Source organism: Myiozetetes cayanensis, unplaced genomic scaffold, assembly GCF_022539395.1.
Source record: "Myiozetetes cayanensis isolate MyiCay16 unplaced genomic scaffold, myiCay2020 scf1, whole genome shotgun sequence".
NCBI classification, from domain to species: domain Eukaryota; kingdom Metazoa; phylum Chordata; class Aves; order Passeriformes; family Tyrannidae; genus Myiozetetes; species Myiozetetes cayanensis.
In genome coordinates, this window is record NW_026086604.1 from 118,562,140 (window position 1) to 118,575,241 (window position 13,102).

General features: G+C 38.9%; 1 protein-coding gene across 2 annotated transcripts in view; it reads left to right on the plus strand.

The window, feature by feature from the left end:
• OSBPL3 (oxysterol binding protein like 3) overlaps positions 1-7,572 on the plus strand; it is a 92,060-nt gene extending 84,488 nt beyond the window's left edge. For both annotated transcript variants that reach the window (XM_050312493.1, XM_050312502.1), the window contains one exon: positions 97-7,572. In XM_050312493.1, the coding sequence (XP_050168450.1) occupies positions 97-193 (97 nt within the window). In that variant the 3' untranslated portion in view covers positions 194-7,572. The remainder of the gene's footprint in view (positions 1-96) is intronic.
• Positions 7,573-13,102: the final 5,530 nt, after the last annotated feature.

Consider the following 13,102-nt stretch of genomic DNA (forward strand, 5'->3'; position numbering starts at 1 on the left):
GATTGGGTATCTGTGCATAATACTACACTGCATTTCACAGCATATATATGGAAAATATAAGCTTTACTTTTAAGACATTTGTTTAACCTTTGACAGGAAATCCAGTGATGACTCCTGGGTGAGCAATGGAACCTACATGGACCTTAGAAAAGAACCTGGTTTTTCCAAACTGGACAATCCTGTCCTCTGGTGAAAGAGGAGCTAAGTGAAGATATTCTGTGCTGTATTCTTGGATCTGATTCAAAAGACACATATGTAAAATATAACTATATATACCTATATATACACACATATATATATGCACACACACATATATGTGCGGGGTGTGTGTATGTGTGCAAATGTTCATATCTCCAGAATTGTGCTTAAGTTAGAATCTCATAATTAATTTGTTTCCTTTATTTGACTATTGCAATGATTGTTTGAATGTATAAATACCCTAACTTCTTTTTATAAAATATTTAATAAATAGTACTGAATGTAAACGGCGAGAGGGAAAAGAGGAGCTTTTACACTACTTTTTCAACGTGTAATAACATCAGTTCTGAATTAACTTATGCCTTATTAAATTGCATTGGAGGCAGTAGCGTCAGCATCTCCTAGCTGTGCTGAGAAATCAGAGTTGCAAGCCTTAGTAACTCAAACTGTAGGTTGGCTTCCACAGTGCAATGAGTAGTTCAGCTGTCTCTGGGCAGGTATAAATTGCTAAGACAAGATTACCAGCTGGTGCTGGAACCTGAGTATGGTCTTTTGCTGCCTGTAGAAAAGATTTAAATAAGCTTTTGTTTCTAATAGCTTTCTTCTTAGTATTATGGAAGAGGTAGTTCTGAGCTTGCGTTGGTGATTATACTGCCTTATACATAAATCGTACCAGGTTAAGTAGAGTGCTAGAAATTCAGGAATCGCCAAAATTTTCCACTGGGAAAAATTTCCACTTCAAATTTATAGCCTCTAACAGGGCAAGAGGAGGAGGTTATTGTATATACTGCTTGAGCACTGAGTAGATGAAGAAGCTCTCTCTCTTTCCAGTAAGTGAAACCTATACAGAGCACGAAATCCTGTGCTTCCATAGCTTCATTTGTTTTTATTAACCTAAAAATTGCAACAGTAAGACTTTTTAAAAAGTAAGCAAACTGATTGTTTTAAGCTAGAAATTTTTTCCTAGTACTCTGATATTTTCTACCTCTTAAGAAATAAACAACATATTTTAGATCTTATATTTAAAAAACTACCATCTGCCTTATGGAGAAGTGTACGGAGTCTTTGATCTTCCTCTGTTTTTTTGTTATGTTCAGATAAATATTGAAGTGTCTTGCACTAAATCAATTTAATCCCTTTCCTATAATTTTATATGTATGGCTTGATTTGTGAAGCTACTGAACCATAGGTCAGAAAATGAGCAGGGAAAAAATGTAGCACTTTTGAATGAATATTATAGAGATGGGCAGTATTTTTTTTTTGTCCATCAAATCACAATGTCACAGTCACTAACAAAATAATTTGTGTTTCTATCTATCTGCAACTCAAGTCTGATCCATGATTCTTCAGGTCTGTTCTATGTGTCTCTGACTCTGGCAACAATGCAGTTTCCATGTGATAGATCTATACCCTGTCACTCCCCCTTTTATTTTTCTTCCATGCCACTGTAATGGCATGAAACAAATACAAAAGCTGGCATGTTAAACTGGCTTATGACTGGAACAATTGGATGTGGCAGGGATAAGGTAGACTCCTAGGAGGACAGACTAGTAGCTTAGAAAAGCTTGCACTTTACTGCAGTTGGGCTGCATTGTCCTAGAGAAAACCCATTAAAAATGGATCCATGTAGTATATGTCACATGAAGGAAGTACTATGAAGGTTTTCCATTTTAAACAAAATCTGTAATGTCAGATTAGATGTATATTTGAATTTTCTTGCTGTTACCTTGAAGCCTCGTTGTCTCAGAGGCAGATTAATGCTTTTTCACTATTTTTCCCTTTGCCCAGAACTCTGTCTCACTATGATTTCTGTAATTTATTACCAAAGAAGTTAGCATAATTATTTCTATTGAATATGTCTTTTAAAGACTTGACTACCACGCCAGCAGCTTACAACAAGGCAAGGTTCACATTTATATGAAGACAAAATCTGGGCTTTGATTCCAAAGGAAATCCTAACCTTTGGGGGCTGTTTGGCTTTTCAAGGAAAATGAGCTTCTTGTCATAACTTGTTCCCATCCTGTGTTTTATCCTTGTATTAACTGTGAAAACGTGGCACAGAATGCAGTTGATAACTGTAGTTATCTTTGCTGTTGGTAATTGCCATTTATACTAAAAATAACATTCATTTAACAGTAAAAGAGGGTAGTGGAAATAAAAAAAAAGCTTCTAGGCAAAGGAGCAAAATTTATGGAAGATGTATTAAGCTTGCTCATTGTCATATTTGGCAACTACTGTGATATTGTCTGATCTGCATATGTGTCAGTTATATATATGAATATACTGTTTGGTTTGTATATTCTACGTATGGAGGGGATTCCCCCATACTTTGTCATATGACCTAGTATTTGATAGCATATAAAATTAAAGAATTAGAGGCCAAAAGGCAAAGTTAAAAAATTGTAATGCATTAAAAGCAGCAGGTGTTAAACAAAACAAATCTCATGATTCATTCATGATTTTTGAGAAATCAGATTGGCAGTGTTGCTTTGTATCTTACAATCTGTCTAAAACACATGGGATTGATCACAGGAAGCATTGGGCTGAGCAGTGCCTTATATAATATTTTCTTTATCAAAATTTCAGTATCAAGAAGGTAAACTGAAGAATTTTAGTATCATCATCAGAAAAATAATGCCTGAGAATAATCTAGGGCATTTCTTAAATGCATGAAGTAAAATCACTGAACAATAGATCCTTTTTAAAATGTCTAATACTCACCTGCAAGCACGATGTAACCAGTTGTGAGTGATTCTCTGACCCTGTGTTTCCAACCGCAGTATAGTCTTCCCTGCTTACTTTTTTATTAAATAATTGGGCTTAGTTTTACTAAACTTCTGTCAACTGTATATTAAGAATTGGAAGAAAATTGTCTTGATGTTACTTCTGTGTATTTCTGCATAAAAATATATTCATCATTCACAAACCATAATATATTCTATAAAGTTATTAATGGTAAAATATCAAATTTTGGTAATTTTCTTCCCCAAAGCTTCAGCTGTGTTGATGGGTACAAAATTTATTTTAGCTTTCTGCAATATAACTAAGACAACTGTTGTTTTTAATAGCTGACATTGAGGGACTTCTTTCCTGCTATTTCTACCCTGAACAGTAAAAGGAATGCATCAAGCAACTTAACTGCTACTTTTCATACACAGAAGTGATCCCCAAGCTGTGTTAGCCCAACGGATCAGTCTTAAAATTTCCTGATGACAGTTGCCTGCTCCTTATAGCTCCCTTATTTCATGACTTTATAACCATCACTTAATACGATCTTGGAGGTCAGTTTGAGAAGCACTCATCCAGCTCTTCCTTTCTTTGTGTATCTCTTCATAAAGTAAAACCTTCCCTGTAAACTTATGTCAAGGTGATGTAGCAGCTCAGGCCTTTGGGTGTTAAACCACTGTCTCAGTTTTCAAATTAAAAAGCACAGAAAGAAAAAAATCCAGGGAAATATGTTCATAGGAACAGAAACTGACAGCTCTACTTCTGGATTTGCAGGCTTGATGCTTAGTTTCTGATTTTGGTACAATGTAAATTTGGAATTATGAAACAGCATCACTTGTTCAGGAGGTGACTCCACGTAGCATAAAGTGCCCTTTAGACCAAGTGGAACTGAAATGCACCATAAATAATTGCATTCCTTTCTGAATCTCTATTCTCTAAGATATGCTTGATGTGTTAGTTTGCCAGCATTGATCTACTTCTTTTAGATGCTTTTTAAAATACAGATCTAGCAGTCTGGACTTAGGTTCTTTATGAAGAGCTCTGAAAACTAGATGCCTGGAAATAAGACCAAAACCAGCCCAAATTCTGAAAAGGAAACATCCCAGAGATCTGTTCTTCCACCAACCAGTTTTCTTTGAAGGACTAGAAACAAGATTGCTGCTTTCCTTTAAAACCTGGCTCCTGAAGGATGTAGTAGTTGTAAGCACAGTCCCCTTACTGTCTGCTAGTTCAGTGTTGAATCCAGATCACTGTGCAGAAAGGAACACCAATTCATGGGGCCAGAACCAGGGCTCAACCAGGGACAGCTTTCAGGTTGCACAAAGGTCCGGTGCTGGTCTCAAAACAAACAAACCAACCCCCTTCAAAACCCCAACCTAACAAAGATCTCCCCCTTTTCCATGCCTCTCACTTTCCCTTGGATGTTTACAGTCCTGTTAAGGTTTTCTATGTGGTCCCTTATGTCTTAAGGTCCTTATTCAATGCCCCGTTTTTCTCTTTATTAAAAAATCTCTGATGAATATGAAACCAGCCCATTCTAAAAAGCTTTTAAATGATAAATCATACCTCAAACCATAGTTAAAAATCTCTCCCCATAAACATTCTGGCCTTCTTCTGTATCTTTTCCTTGAGTGAGAACAAGACTTTTTTTCCCACTTGCACTCTGGAACCAGATCTGGTAAGGGTGGTGTGCTGTGGAAATGTACAGCTATACTGCTCAGCATGCTCCTAGTTATTAATGTCCTTGTATCTGCTTTTTGTGTGAATCTCTTGTGTTGTCTCTCCAAATGACCAGCCTGGCAGAGCAGGAAACTTTTGGCATATCTTACTTAGTTCAATACAGCTTTTTTTTTGGTATACAACTCAAGAGGGGGCAAGCTGAAGAGGAGTGCAAACCTTGGCCCACAGTGCATATATACTGGAGAGAAGGATGAAATCCAACTTCTCCACATACCTGAATACATCTTGCAAGGGCTAGAATCAGATGGTGCTATGCAAAGGAGTGACATTAAAATGAAATGTTTTTTTTTTTTGGTTGTGTGTGTTTTCATTCATGGATTATGCCTATTATAAATAAAATTCATGGCATTCACTAATTCATTCTTTCTATTTTCTAGCTACTGGTGGGTGCAACTTAGTCCAACAGCTGTGGGTTCATAAGAAACTGTACATTATCTCACTTAATTCGTAAATGCTGTAACTTATCACCAAATGTATTATTGTACTCCTCAGTTCTTAGATACTGTTCTTTCTGCAGCTTTTGAAAGCAATAAGAGAAATTTTCAACATAAATAGTTGCCATATGTTAAAGAATTATTTAAACGGTTCATTTTTTAATTATAAATTGTGGATTTGGTGTTTTTGTTGTATAAAACAAAACTGTATTAAAGCTTATGAGAATGTTTGGGAGGTTGGTCCACAAGAGGTGATGAGCTCCTTTAACTCCACGCCTTGGAGATGGTTGGTATTCCCAAGAATCAGATAGTCTTGTATCTGTGTTAACAGTATTTTATTAGTTCCAGTATTGGAAAAACATGCCACCTGTATGACGTATTACATACACAAAGCTGCTAAATGCTGAATTTGTTGTTTGTTTTGACAGAGCATTAGTGATTTCAAAATGAAGAATGATATATATTAGAATGACCACTGACTTTCAGATTATAACTGACTTTCAGATTTTTAGGAAATCTTTCTGTAATCAGGACCATTCCTGGTTTTTGCTTCACTTACTCCAAAAATTTGTAATGTTGGAGCACCGTGATGCGCAATTTGATTTATTATTTTTGTCTCTGTAACCAATTTAGTTGGATGTTAATAAATCATAGTTGCAAAAGGTCATAGAGCACCCTGACTTTTTCCCAGGGGTTGTAAGCACCTTTTTTCAAAGGTTATTAGTGGCAGCTGAACCAAGTCTTGCTGCCGTAGTGATCTGTGCTTTTTACAGTTTCCAAAATGGCAAGTAGGAAAAATCTTCCATCTGCTAGAAGCCTTATTTATCACTCTTACAATCTGTCTGGTAGTTGTGTAGTTGTGCAGTGTTCCAGTTGTACTGCTCTGTACAGCTCTGCTGCATGGCTGTTGTGCCAGGCACTGGCGCAGGGAAAGGGGGTAGCTGATGGAATCCATTTACAGCTGGAAGTTTATTCTTAAAAGCAGCTTTTAGTAGACAGATGTGCAGCATAAATGTTATGTTTTAGCATGAATGTGGAAACCACAAATCAGATGTTCATAAACCAACTTTTAAAAGCAAGGGAACATAGTATTTACTGGATAAAATAAATAACTGGAAAGAAAGGAGATCAGTGGGGTGGCTTTTCCCTTAGAGATGGTGATTCAGGACAGGTCTTCCCATCAGATCTCAGCTATGTCTCACAGTCCCACCATATGCATATGAGATGTGTACAGATGGATTAGGATCTTGAAAAACACGGGAGTACAGTGAGTGTAATTCCTGAATAACCTGGAATTCCTGACTGCAGTTTTCCAGGATTTACCAGGCTCGGTGTCTACAAAGATTTAGTGGGAGGGAGCGTGGAGGTTTCAGGAAGAGCTGAGAAAACTGGATCTGTAAATCTGTTACCACACAAAATATCCTCAGCTGTTGTACATGGCAGAATTAGGATAGAGGCCAGAAGAAAAACAGCTTTTATAATGGGCAAGAAGGAGTTTCTGTTTTTTGAAATCCAGCCGTTTTGGCTCTATTGAGTTAAGAACTTTGGAACTTTCTCATTACTTTGTTGCTGATTAATTTAATAGAGATCTTATATGGTTTAATTGGTATCTGAAACAACAAGTATTTAGTTCAAGTTGCCGGGAAAGTCACTGTTGACAGAAGCAGTAATATTTTTTTCATAATTAAAAAAGGGAGAGGAAGGTGTCATGGGATGCTCATTAGTGCTCTAATTGTGAACATGGAGGGCAGCAGGAAGTCGTCTTAGAGAGAAATGGATATGGAGTGAATTTCTTATGCCTGCCCCTTGAGCTAATACCATGCCAAGTACCCACAGTGTGGTCAGTGCTACCCAGACAAAACAGGCTGTTCTCCCCTACAGAAGTGCAAGATGTAAACTTGGCTCATATAGACCTTGCATCCAGTTTGTGTTTAAGCTCAGTTCTCTGTTCATTTTCATTAATCTCTGTTTTAAAGTCATTTTACTTACTGCAAAATGATTCAAACCACCATAATGTGAGGAAAAGCACTGACAGGTGAGCTTGCCCTGCATAGTAACTGACACATCTTGGCGTTTTTGGGTGGGGTTGTGTTGGGTTTTAATGCCTATGTTATATTTCTTTTATCTTGCAAATGTTGCTCTCCGTGCTCAGTTTATTGATTTTTAACTGAGACCCCTCTGATGTAGCAGATGCATAAAAATTTGGAGGGTTGCTCTGTGGTTTTAAATGGAGTTAAACAGCTGGCCAGATACCAAATTCTGCTGTATACTTATGAATTTGTATCTTTGCTTACTCTGTACCAGGGGAAATATTTGAAATTACAATGTGTAAACTCTCATTTGAGGTAAATCAACATCGCTCTGCTGAACTGAGTATAACTGAGGCTTAAGTTAACTGAGAATTTGTCTCTGTGGGTTCATTGACGTAAGTTTTTACAGACTCTTGAAACAGTAATAAATTCATGGAACACAAGATGTGGTGTATGAACACCAGCTGATGTTTCTGACTGTAATTTCAAGAATTACTGTATTTCTCTAAGTGTTAGGGCACTACTTCTCTTTGAGGATTTTTATGAGCTGAAGTTTCACTTGCTGTTTTACTACGACCAGTGGATAGAATATGAAAATATGTTTTATTTTGCTTAGTTAACATTGTTTTTTCTTTATTAAAACTTCTTTTTAAAAAGTTGTTTTCCTAAATTACAATTTTTTTTTCAATTTGTATTTTAAAAAAATTAAAATAATGGCTGCAGTAGTCTACTTTGAATTACTGCAGTACATGCCTTGAAAAATCCTTTCCTCCTTAGATTTTTATGAGGATATGTCTGCAATGCCTAGATTGCTGCCTAGAGCAAGGAAGATTATGTAGATTTATTAGTAGATGAGAACTTGTGTAATAGTGGGAGAGATTTACTGTTTTGTTTACTCTTAGATTTGTTATCATTTCAGCAGTTGACAGACTGAAGATGGAGTGAAGTCAGGAGATCATCCTAATTGTATTCATTGTTTGTTACTTGCACTTCAGTCAGTGAAACAAATCCTGTGATGGCAACTAGAGCTTTTCAGATTTTTTGGATGGAAAAATCAATTTTCTTATGAAGTTTGAAAATAGCACACCCAGTTCCTAACTCCTTTGGTGGGACTAAAGGATGGTGAGCCTAGTCCATCCTTAACCTGTGCTCTTTCATTGTAGAGACAGAGTAAAGCTTCTCTTTAAGTTGGTGGAGGGTAGAGAACTCAAGGATATTATATTCTTACCTTTTGTGAATACCAGGAACTGAAAAAGAGATCTGGATGTGCCACATTGCAAGAAAGGCCATAGTAGGAGCTCCATTGTGTTCTGTCTAGCTGCAAAGCTTCCTAAAGCTGATGCCCATGTGAATACATACGTGGATACCAGCAGGAATTTTTTGTTTGGCACGATGGGGGAAAGGGATGAGAGGAAAGTATATATTGTTGAATTCTCAGAATTGAAGTGTGCAGTCATGAGGTCCTGGCCAAAAGAATAACTGCAGTTCCTGCTTTCCCAGTACCAGTTGCTCACTGTTTCCTTTCCTATTAATGCTTCCTCTCAGGACACAGCTGGTCTTCCTTCTCTCTTACAAACTCCCTTGTTCACACTGTGGTGAGTTGGCAGTGGTGAGGCAGGACAGTAACTGCAGAAGGACCAAGTAAGCCCCAGCTCAGGCTGACTCTGACCAGTTTTTCAGGAGGAAGTGCATTCCCATCCCCCAGGTGGCAAGAGTACCCTCCTTGGCAGTAAGAAAGCCATCCACAAAAGGGTATTCGTATCACCTGTTACAGATGCTATTCACCCAAATCAATGTATCATTCAGAAAAAAAAGGGCAGTACAAGTAACAAGGACACCAGTTTTAGTCCTGTCGTAGAGCAAATAAACTACATTTTTAATTGTCAGAGAACAGGCCAACATATTATTTTATACATGACGGTTTTTTCCAGCATAGCGAAAACCTGCCTGTGTGTATAACTACAATGTAATAAACTGTCAACAACTCAGAGTTGTGTGACTATCCCTGGCCACCACCAGTACAAATTTGCAGGGCACCTCTGCTGTGTAGTGGTTCCTGCCCTGTTCAGAGGGACAGCTGCAGCCTTTTCACAGAATCACAGAATGGGTCAGGCTGGAAGGGACACCAGTGGGTCATCTGGTCCAACCTCCCTGCTCAAGCAGGGTCATCCTAGAGCACATGGCACAGGATTGCATCTGGATGGTTCTTGAATATCTCCAGTGAGGGAGACTCCACAACCTCTCTGGGCAATCTGTTCCAGCACACGGTCACCCCTGTAGTACAGAAGTTCTTTCTCATGTTCAGGTGGAAGGAACTTCCTGTACATCAATTTCTGCCCACTGCCTCTGGTCCTATTGCTCAACACCACCAAGAAGAGCCTGGATCCATCCTTTTGACACTGTCCTTTCAGGTACTTATAGACATTGATGAGGTCTCCTCTCAGTCATCTCTTCTTGGGGCTGAACAGGCCCAGCTCCCTCAGCCTTTCCTTTCTTTCCACTCCCTTAATCATCTTTGTCGTCCTCTGCTGGACTGACTCCATCAGTCAGCTGATGGATGAGCTCCATCTCTTGTACTGAGAAGCCTGGAATTGGTCACAGTACTTTTTTATCTACAAATCTGTTTTGACCCACAGCACCCCCTTTATGGTACCTTTTGGGCAACTCTGTTGCAAAACATAAAAGAAACTCCATGCAATTACCAGCCCACACATTTTTCAGTTGCTTGCCAGCCCTTGCTTCTTGTGTTAAAAAGAACTGTGTTCTCTTTCATCCTGTTCCCTTTAGCTGGGAAAACCCAGGTATGTTCTTACCCCACTGCCTGTAAGACATCGAAAAGACAACCCTTCACATGCTGAAACTAGGAGGGAGCAATAACAAGCTGAAAAATGAAATGGCCTTAAGACACAGGGCCTTGGTGTGTCTTGGTACCCGGTGGGGCTGAAGTATCAGCCCTGTGTGAAATGGGGTGAAAATTTCCTTTTGTCTTCCCTTGCAGTGTGCATTTCTACTGCAGAAGGTGCAGACAGCCCCTGACACTTCCTGCTGCAGTGTCCCTGGGAAGCTGCAGCAACTCTAACTCACCTTGCAGAAGCAATACAGCCTCACAGATCCTTAGGACCCTCTGGAGCTACTGGCTTCTTTGCTATTTGCGGTCTTCTCCTCAACGCATCTGCTACTTCTGTGGGCCATGGCCTGCTTCAAAAATCTCTAAACAAAATTCTCAGTTTCTATCTTTGAGGGCATTTAAAACTGCATTTGTTTTGTTCTGGAGAAACCCCCTTCCGATTGCTCTGGAACAGGAGTTTCCGTTGTTGCTGAGACTGAGCTGACAGTTAACAGGTAATGAGAAGGGGTATTATGGAGTTGCAAAATAACTGGGAAATAAAACAGAGGAGGCACAAAATACAAAAGTGAGAGAGAAAATTTGTTTTAAATCATAATAGAGCTATTGCTACAAATGTTGTACTAGATGACAACATGCATCTGGTGTTATTCAATGAAATATTAATGTTAGTGAGGTTTGACTCTGGCCATGCTCCAGTTCTGAAGCAATGCATTACAAATATCATTCAGCTGCCTGCCTTTCGGGAGAGACTGCAATCACTACTGCTGATTCTTTGGAAAATTCTGCCCAAGTCATTTGCTCCTGCAGTCAGATAGTGAGGGTTTTTGAGGATGCTTGTGCACACGCCTCCATTCGGAGGATGCAAGAGGAATCGTGTGAAACAGAACAAACCTGGGGAGCTGATCAAAGAGAACTTTCTTACAGCCAACTTTCCTCTCTACAGGCAGCTTCAGCCATGGGCCCTTTCTCATGGATCATTGCATTGGACTCCTATTGCATTGCCAGTTTTGTCCTGAATTTTCCATGTGTTCTTTAGATATGCTTTCCTCAGTTCTTCCATTCACTGTAACTTTAAGGTTGTCTATAAATAGGAAAATTAATATGAACTACCCTAATTTTAGGGTGACATTTTTTACTGATATGGAAATGTAACCACAGAACAATTATGAGTGGAAGTACAATTTATTAAAACAATGCATATTACATTTGCCATCAGTTGTACCTAGCTGTCCATTGTACTAGGTGCTGTACAACTATACTTTAAATAGAGCTGTGTGCTGTAGAGTTCAGTTTTAAAGAGAACACTTCCAGAGTGCTTACAGTCTGAAATGTGTATGTGTGCAGAGATACAAAGATGAAGGGCCTCATTTTTTGGAGTCATAGTGACAGGTATCCTCTGTTTGCAATGCTTCATTGAAACACAAACCCCTAATATTTGTTATTTAGATGCAGTTCATCATTTGACTTTGTAGGTCCTGTTCCAACTCACCAAGAATTAAAGACATCAAAAAAAAATAAAAAGGAAGAAAAATTAAGAAGCATAGGGAATATACTTAATTTGAGATTTTAATACTGATAGGTTTTTTATACTTTTGTAGTTTAATGTGGAAGTTTAGTGTAGTTTAATACTTTTAAAATAACTGTTTATATAGAATCTACATAAATGTTTGGGGCTCCTACACAATAGTTTGATAGGCATTCCTTTTGGCTAATTTATAAGGAAGTTTTACTGCTGAATAGCTTGAACAATATAGCAGCCAGATGGTTTTTAATAAAACATTAATGAGACCAGATGGTTCATAACAAACTATTATAGAAGACTTTTGAGACATGCAAGGAAAGTTATCACTTCCTAAGTCCTCATTTATTGTTATTGTAAAAGAAATATAGTTCTGTGACTGCCATCTAATCTACAATTTAAAGTTAGAAACAGCAAGTTCATGCAGATTCATGCAATCTGTTTTCCATATTATTATTGGAGACATCATAGAATCATAGAATGGTTTGGTTTGGAAGGGGACCTTAAAGATCATCTATTTCTAACCCTCTGCCATGGGCAGGGACATCTTTCATTAGATCACATTGCTCAGGGCCCCATCCAGCCTGGCCTTAAACAATTTCCAGGAATGAGACATCCACAACTTCTCTGGGCAACCTGTTCTAGTGCCTTTCCATCCTCACAGTAAAGAATTTCCTCCTAACATTTAATCTAAACTCTTTTTCAGTTGGAAGCCATTCCCTCTTGTCCCATCACTACGACTCCTGAGGAAGACTTCCTCTCCAGCTTCCACGCAACCTTCTCTTATCCAGGCTGAACAGCTCCGACTTTCTCAGCCTTTGTAGGAGAGGTTCTCTAGTACCCTTATCAACTTCATGGCTGTCCTCTGGACTTCCTCCAACAGAAGGGCCACATCGCTAGATGACTTCTTAGGTACATATAATCTATTAGACAAGATCCTAGTCTACCTCTTCTGACAATTTTCTTGAAATCACGGGAAAATCATCAAATAATCACAAGGTTTTCATAGGTAGATCTTTAAAGACACAGAAAACACCCTCACTGCAGGGTTAAGAGAGCTTTTACTGTAGCAGAGGGGAGCCCTGTGCCACAACAAGCGTACTACAGAAAGGTAGATGTACTGCTTTCTCCCATGCCAACACCAATATTTGAGGCACCAAGATCCGAGTTACAGCAAACAGGTTATCCTGATCATGTCTGCCTCCTTCTGCATCTCAGCATGGCACTCTGCAGTGATCCTTCCAAGGGACTAAAATGTCCAGAAGTGAACTCTTTTTTCCTCATACTGGACCATAAAGGTAGCAGAGATGAACCTGGCAATACAAGATGGCCTCTAAGTAGTGGCCAAACTCTTCTTACAGACAAAATCTTCAGACAGAAGCTCACATGAGTGGGTAGGGAGATGCAGCAGAATGATTTTCTGACTGCTTTGAACTCACACAGTCCCTCCTGGTTTACTGCACTCTCCCACTCACCTCCCCTAGGCACGATGCAGTCCCTTGCACTTTGCTAAGCCTGTCACTCGCTGCTGGCACGGTGGCAGGGCTGGTGACAGCTGTAACAGCAGGAGAGCCAGAAAGCTGTTGTTTGCAGCAGGAAATGTTTC